The sequence below is a fragment of the Hirundo rustica genome, chromosome 1 (genome assembly GCF_015227805.2).
Source record: "Hirundo rustica isolate bHirRus1 chromosome 1, bHirRus1.pri.v3, whole genome shotgun sequence".
Classification (NCBI taxonomy): Eukaryota; Metazoa; Chordata; class Aves; order Passeriformes; family Hirundinidae; genus Hirundo; species Hirundo rustica.
This window is the reverse complement of record NC_053450.1, coordinates 143,108,792-143,116,627: the sequence shown is the minus strand read 5'-3', so window position 1 is coordinate 143,116,627 and position 7,836 is coordinate 143,108,792. Positions and strand designations below refer to the sequence as shown.

The 7,836-nt window shown below is 49.5% G+C and overlaps 1 protein-coding gene across 1 annotated transcript in view; it reads left to right on the top strand.

Annotated features, from left to right (window-relative positions):
• The first annotated feature begins 702 nt into the window (after nucleotides 1-702).
• PARD3 (par-3 family cell polarity regulator) overlaps nucleotides 703-7,836 on the top strand; it is a 444,448-nt gene continuing 437,314 nt past the window's right edge. Inside the window, 1 exon segment of the mRNA XM_040060657.1 lies at nucleotides 703-867. Coding sequence (XP_039916591.1) covers nucleotides 748-867 — 120 coding nt within the window. The 5' untranslated portion in view covers nucleotides 703-747.

Sequence of the window (7,836 nt, the reverse complement as noted above, 5' to 3'; positions counted from 1 at the left end):
CAGCCGGAGGCACAGCAGACCGCCTCGGCGTCCTGCCGCGCACCTTCCCTGCGCTGCCATGCCTCGCTTTTCCCGGACCCGCTTACCTGAGGCGGGCCGGCAGCAGGCAGCGCCCCGACAAGGAGCAGCAGCGGCTGTTCCCCACAGCGCATCAGCCGGGGCCGAGGGGCCAGCACTTCGCGGGGCTCCTCGTGCCGGTGCGAGCCCGGCTCCGCATCCCCGGTGCCCGGCGGGGCAGAGCGGGGCGGGGGCAGCCGCACCCCCTCGGGCTCGGTCGGGGCATTCGCTCGCACCGCGTGCGGGGCCCGTCGGCTCCCCCGCCCCGTCCTCGCCGCCGGCGCCCCGCGGAGCCGGCCGGCTGCCCCCGCCCCGCCGCACCGCCCCACGCCTCCGGAGCGGGAGCCAGCGCCGCCGCCCCGCCCGCCGCCGCTGCGCGCCGGGGCAGGAGCCGAGCAGGTGGCCGCGGGCGGCGCCGCGGCATGTGAGCGGCCCCCGGCCCTGGGGAAGGCAGCACCGGCCCCCGTCCTGCGCTGCCCTGCTTCCCCGCGCCTCGCCGGGCCGGCCGCGGAGCCGGGGCGGAGGCAGGGCGGCCGCAGCGGCAGCCCGGCGGCGGCCGGGGGCTGAGCGCCGCGCCCCGCCGGGGGGCGGCCGTGGCGGAGGGCGGAGGGGAAGAGGAGGAGGAGGAGGAGGAGGAGGAGGAAGGCTGCGCGGGGCCGGAGGGACGCGGGAGGCCCCCGGCCGCGCAGGATGAAAGTCACGGTGTGCTTCGGGAGGACCCGGGTGGTCGTGCCCTGCGGGGACGGGAACATGAAAGTTTTCAGCTTGATCCAGCAAGCGGTGACCCGGTACAAGAAGGCGATCGCCAAGGTGAGGGGCGCGGGGAGCGGCGCCCGCGATCAATATGGCGCTTCCCGGAGTGGGGAGGGAGGCGAGGGGGAAAGTCCGGGCTGCCCCGCCGGGGGGAGCGGCGGGAGCGGGGCCGGGGGCGGCCGGCGGCGGAGCCCGCGGGGAGCGTGTGCCCGGCGCCGCCGCGGGGAGCAGGCGGGGGGGGGGGAGGGCTCGGCCCCTCCGCGGCGGCCGGCGCGGCCCCTCCGCGGCTCCCCGCGGGCGCCTGGCGGGCCTCGGCCCTTTGTTCGCCGGTGCCCGGCGGCCCCCCGGGGGCGTCGGTGCGGGAGCCGCTCGAGCCCGGCCGGCAGAGCGGCGCGGGGGCCGGCGGTGCCGGATCTGCCCCGAGGCGGGCGGCGGGGCCGAGGCGCCGCGGGCCGGGCGGGAGTCGCCGCGGAGAGCTGGAAATCCAGCTCCGGGCTTCCCGGCCCTCCAGGCCCGGCGGGGAGGGCGGGCGGTGCGAGGGGACCCCGCCGCAGGGGCGTCCGGCGGCGCCCCGCGGGCCGCCCCCCGCGCCGGGCCGGGCTCCGAGGGGGCCGCGGCAGCTCCGCGCCCGCCGCGCCGCGGGGGAGGCTGCGCGCCCGCGGGACGGTCCGCGGTGCCCCGGGGTGCGGGGAGCGCCGGCCTCCCGCAGCCCCGTGATGAAAACCCTGGCGGTTGCAGACTTAGCTTTCCTTCCGTGGGCAACTTGTTGGGCTTTGGGTTTTTTCTCTTTCTTTATGTATTTATTTATTTATTTATTTATTTATTTAAAATTTTTCTTTCCCTCTTTCCTTCTCTTCTCCCCTCCCCCGTACTTTCTTGTTGTTGCAAACTTTTTAATCAACTGGTTTGTGGGGCAGTATGACCATAGTTGCCTGAGAATTTCAGCGGTGCCCTTCCCCTTTCCTCTGCCTTATCGATCTAAGAAGTTTGAATGTGCTTCTCCCCCTTAGCCCTTCTGAGACGTTTTACACTTCTGATCCTGAAAGTTTTCCTTTGGCAAATGCGGACTGCCAGGCTGTCCTTAAACATGCAATGGAAGAAATATTGTGAATGGTTCATTAATTGGTTTGAAGTGATTCCCGAGAAAATTTTAAAAATTAGTTTTTTCATAGAGAAGTCCAGATGCTGCAAGGAGAAAAGTTACTGAATTTGCCATCATCTCCCCACCTGATTTCTGAAGAACATGTTTTGAAGACAGCAAACATATTATGATTCTGGCTGGAAAAAGAGAAAAATTATTCTCTAGGATATGTCTGTGGCTGCATACCAGCTGTCATTCATATACAGCAGTTAATGCACATGGCACTTAGTTGCATTTAGGAGACTGGGGCTGAAAGTACCTTTCTGGTAAAGGTAAAGCAGTGAAGAGTAAAGTGAGACTCTGTGGAACACTGAATGCCTCATTGGGGCATTCAGATGAGAAATATTTGCAGCATTTGTTCATCAGTGTTACAGCATTAATAAAAGTAATTATTTTGCTGTGTTTTGTTCCAAAACTGCCCTGTATAACTCCCGTGGCAGTGGACTGCATCCTGGCTTCCAGCTGTTAAATGGCGTTGGGGGATGGCAATTGCATTCTGCAGCAAAATGTGAAACCTGGGAGGGATTGAAGTTATGAGCGTGGGAGAGACACACGACAGTCACCGGGAAAAGGTTACATCATTGCAAATTTTACTTCAGAAAAGAAGTGGCCACCTGTGGAAGCATGGGAGGGAAAAAAACTAGCTCTGAATATGGCCATGTACTTACTAAAATGATGGTTTGCAGAGGGGCAGCCAGACTTTGACTGGTCCCTGGTATCAAAAGCTCTGCATCCTGGGCTAAAATGACACAGTGGTTTTATTTATTAGCATTTATATGGTGGTTATGCTAAATGCCATGGTGTGGACTTGAGGTAGCTGCAATTACTGAGATAGTTTCTATTACATGGAAATTCTGTGGCTGAAAACAGTAGTAGTGTCCATGGGCTTCCTCTGGGTGTTTTATATGGTCACTGTCAAACCTTACTTTTAACTTAAATTTGCTGGAGATTTTCTGTGGTGATGTTTAGGTAGTAAGGAAGTGGATCTTACAGTAAGTTTGTTTTGTGAGTAGGTGTATAGTGATGTTTGCTGTGCTTGCAGTAGAGTAACATAGTAATTTCATGGTTTGGATGCCACAATTCCACAGATGACTGTATTTTTGTAGCAGTTAGATGATTCCTTTCTGTGCTAGTGTAGCAGATGAGCAAATCTTCACTTCATAAAGAGACAAAGGGGACAAAGTAATTCCTAACTGAGAGGATCAAAGTATATGTGCCCATAAGAACTTACAGTCTGGCAGCTGGTTGTCAAGCTGACACTGAAATTACTTCACCACCACTATGCTCTTATGGAAAGAAGCATATTTGGTGGAAGATTATTCAAAATATGTGAATGAAGTTTATGGTTTTCATACTTGCAGGAAAACCAGCATTTCTCATCCTGCAGGAATGTGTGTGTCTGCTGTATGCAGTTCTTCAGGATAACTCCTGGAGAGCTGAGTTGTGAGCCCTTCCCGCTTTGTCACGGTTTCCCGGTTGTGATTAGCAGTAAGTGATCTGCACAGTGCACTTATGATGGCCCTGTGCAGTCGTAGTGAGACAGCCCAAAGCCGTGCTTGCAGAATGCCAGGAGCGAATAACTTCAAAATTTGACCTCAGTGTTCTGGCTTGGTATTATTTAGGTTCAAGAGACATGTTGGGAATGGGAGAAGTACTTGTGGAGAACAGTCCACATAATAGTACAGTTCTCCTCTCTGTAAAATGTTAGGTGTTCAGAACATGCATGTAACACAATTGCAGATAACTGCAGGTAGTTCTGGGTGCTGTGTCTTGGATCAAGACTCATGAATCTCCAAAATTTAATTATGGATTAACACTGCTGCTAATTCTGTGTCTTGGTGTGTGGAATTAGTTATTAGTATGATAGGCTGTGTTTAAATGCTGGTCTATGTAGTGTGGATAAATTTTTCTGTTCTGCTTTTATTGCAATGGGAGCTTTGTGTCTGGAACATGATGCATTCTTTCTGCAGGTTGTGTTTGCGGGAAATGAACAAGCAGATGATAAGAGATGTTTGAAATGTCCACCTTGTTCAGGGCAAGTGGAGTCAGCGAAATCGATCATGTTTAATGAAACCCGGTTTTCATGGGGGCACGCTAATGGTGCACTTTTGTGTGGCTGGATGGACTGATGCAGCCTCTGGCACAATCTCTGCCTGAGTCTTAAAGGAGCTGGCCTGAGGAATGGTAGATGCATTTTCCAGACCCTGCTGGTCAAGGGTTTGCAAATTTGGAGTTGGCGTAGTCCTAGCAATTAATTTAATGGTTAAAAACTTGCAAGAAGGTAAGAGTGATTTAGGACGGGAGGACAGCCACGTGTGAGTGGTGGCGAGAGATGATGGCCTGCACCAAAAGGGAGAAAGCAGACAGGCCGTTGAGATGAAGCATGCTTATCACATATTGAACCAGTGTTAAAAGGTGGGAAATTATCTTAAAAATGATGTATCAAGCAACTATTGAAAGGAAGTAATTGTGCAGCTTGTAACTTTGGTCTGTAACGTGTAACAAGAGATGTTTCTGACTTTTTTGTTGACTTTTAACTGTCAGTATAATCTCTCATGCTTTGGTTTTTGGGGAGGATATCATAAGTGTTTTATCTTTTTCTTGCAAGTAAAAATAGGTGTGCATAAGCAATGGGTAGATATAATTAAAAAAAAAAAAAAGTGATGTAAGTGAGCATGGTAGATGAGAGTGTGAAGTAGGAAATTGTAGATTTGCTGGAGTTGTTCAGTCTCTAGAGGGATTGTTTTGTCTCCATGATAGTTCAGGCTGATGCCCTGTATATCATGTAATGGTATTCTTAGACCTTATATATAATCCTCATTTTCCAGTTAAAAAAAATAAATTAACAGTTTTTCTGCTGAATTAAAAAGATTTTAATAGAAGTCTTGAGGCATCTTTCCCCTGTCCCTTGCCAAATGCTGTAGGAGATGAAGTTTTGTGGGGGTTTTGATGTTGCATGGAACAATACTTCAATTGTTAATTTGAAAATTGCAGTGCACTAATATTTGTGAAAAGAAATTGTAATCTGCTCTTTGATAGCATTAGAGGCTGTTGCCGATAAGAGACCAGAACTCCAGGAAAGTTGGCAGTGTAAGCAAAGGTAACAGGTGTCAGATGACCATTTTCTCGTTTAATTTGTATGTTGGGGGCTTAGGCCACCCAGAGTTTAAAGCTCCATCTCTTTGGTAGGTCTGACGTTCATCAGCAGGGAATTGGGAGGAAGGAAGGTTGTAGCCTGAGTGATTGTGTTTGTGAAGCTTGCCTTTTTTCTGTTTTTGATTTTATTCCCCCAGTGCCAGCTAACGGGGATTATTTGCTTAAAAGTCAGTTCTCAGACAGCCAGTTCTCTGCCAGGTACACAATGGCAGCTTTGATGCAAGTTATGTTCTGTAGAGCAAACAGTTGCACAGTTCCTCATGACTGTGTCACTGGGGCATCGTTTGTAGAGCCTAATTTATGGGTTGGTTGGTATGAGAATCTGCTGATTTTACTTGGGCTTTGTATTGTTCTTGGCACATTCCCTCCCCGAGCCTGACCACTAGGTTTTTGCCACAGGCTTAAATGGATCTGCCACAATGCCCATTCAGTGACCCCTTTGGCAATACTCGGGGGCAGTAGTGGCTAAATTTAGCATTAAAAAGATTTAAAGTTTTTTTGTGTGTGTGTGTGTTTTTCTTGTTTTTTCAGATTTGGATTTCATTTTTCTATATCTGCAAGTCTCAAGCCTTTTTTAAGTAGGAAGAGATCTTACAGTCTATTTCTGGAATGCACAGGAATCCTCTCAACCCCAAAAAGGAACCAAAATGCCAAAAAAATCCCCATCACCCCTGCTGCTCAGCTGGCTGTCAGTTTAGTTCTAGCTGACGCCCCTAGGATGGTGTTTCTGGGCTCTGCATTCAGTGTTGGCTGGGTAATATTTCAGTGATTTACCTGAGGTCAGCCAGGATTCCCTGGGGCTTCTGGCAGTTTTCTCGAGCTGGCTCTTGACCTCTTCACTGATGCAGTGAAACCCAGCTGATGGGGAACGTCACTCTGCTGAGGCTTGGTGAACAGCAGCGGAGAGATGCTCATTTAAGGAGGATAAGTACTGAAATGGGTCACGATTGCTTCATGTTTAGAAAACTGCTGTGTGATCCTGCAGGTTTGGTGCTGGGAATGCAAGGCTGTAGCGATAAATTCCGTCTGCTCATTACGGAAAACTTTCTTTTAACCTCTTCTCTCCAATTCCCTCTTCGCTTTCAGCCAAATCAGTCTTTTCCTGTCATTGGCTCATCTGTAAATACAGGTGACTCTTGCATATTGTGAGAGAAGTGGCAGGGTGAAGGTAGAGATGAACCTTTGTAGCGAGCGTGGCAGTGGCTGCAGAGGTCCCTTGCATGGGGACTTTGCTGTGCAGCAGTGCTGTGCCCGAGGGCGCCTGTGGCTTGCAAGGCAGGGAGCTGCACAAGCCCTGCCATGCCCTCTCTGCCAGCTCTTGCCTTTGTTCCGAGCCATCTGTGCAACCAGGGAGGAGGCTTGTCTTAAAAAGGCCTGAGAGCCATGCTGGGGCTGTACCCCTGTGATCTAAGCAAGCAGGCGCTCGGGATTTCTCAAAGCTAATAAAGAAGACGGAATTCTGTAGTGTTTAAAGAGAGGGTCTTGAGAAGTGGGCGGTGTGTAAGCCCTTCAGCTTTGAAGGCGCTTTCAGGGAAGGATGTGTGTGGTACTGAGGCTGGCTGGTGTGAGCGGCACCTATCTCCGGGATGCTTTCAGTTTGGCGTTATGTGGTTTCTCAGTGTTTCGCTATTACTCAACAGTGATCAAAGTGAAGTGTGTGTTTGTGGAAGAGTGGCTTGAGAGTGATTTCCCTTTGAGCAAAGCACCATTCAGCTGCTGAGCAATTCCTGTAGCTCTGAGGGGAGGGCTGTGGAGGAGCCTGTGAAAGCGCTCAGCGCATTTGGGGAACAGTTCCGGGAGGCAATCTGGGGTTTAGGGAGTTGCCAGACTTTCTTCTCCTGGGCAATAGCCTTCCACCGGTGGAAAGCCATCTGATTCTCATAGCTTTTTACACTTTAACTTCACTTATAACAGTCACAGATGTTTTAGTTCTGTTATAAAAACACCACTGGAAGTAACACTTTCTCAGTTGTACCAGACTATGACATCTTTTGGTCGTGGCACATATAATCTGGCAAAATAAGATGGAGTAAATGGAGGAGAAATGCTGGTGATCTTATACAGAATATGGTTCATGTAGCTTTAAAACAATTTCCTGGTTCTTCAAAGGAAAACAAACCTTTTCATCCAAATATAAATTGAATGGATAAAACATGCAACAATGCTGAACCAGTGCTTATGTATATTGAAAATAAAGTGGAATTCTTCTAACATCAATCCAGAATATAGCACAGATGTTCTCACTCAGAAATATTTTCTGAGCAGTAAGAAAATAAAAAGTGAAGCAAAAAGTATTAAAAAATTCTGGAAGATACTTTAGGGCATCTGTGCTTTATTTTTATTTCCTCCTTTTTAATATACATTATATATTTTCTTTGTTTCTTTCGGGTCATTTTGATGTAATGCTCAGCAAGTCTGGTACTGGAAAATGGATAAAAAAACCACCAAAACCCAAACTGCCTTTGAGCTAAGTTACATAATCCAGCAGGGCTGTTTAAAAAAATGAGAAAGTTAAAAAGAAAACAGCAGCACAGACATACATAATACTTGTCGAAATGACTAATATTACTAGTGAAAGAGAAATGAGTCAAATTTTAAATTGGGGAAAAATAATTTAAAATTAACAGCAAATATTAAAGTCCTTTTGTTTTTGAGAGAATCACATTAGTTTTACTTGCTACAATATGTCAGCAGTGTCAGGGTTTTTTTTTCATATGGGTATCCTTGGT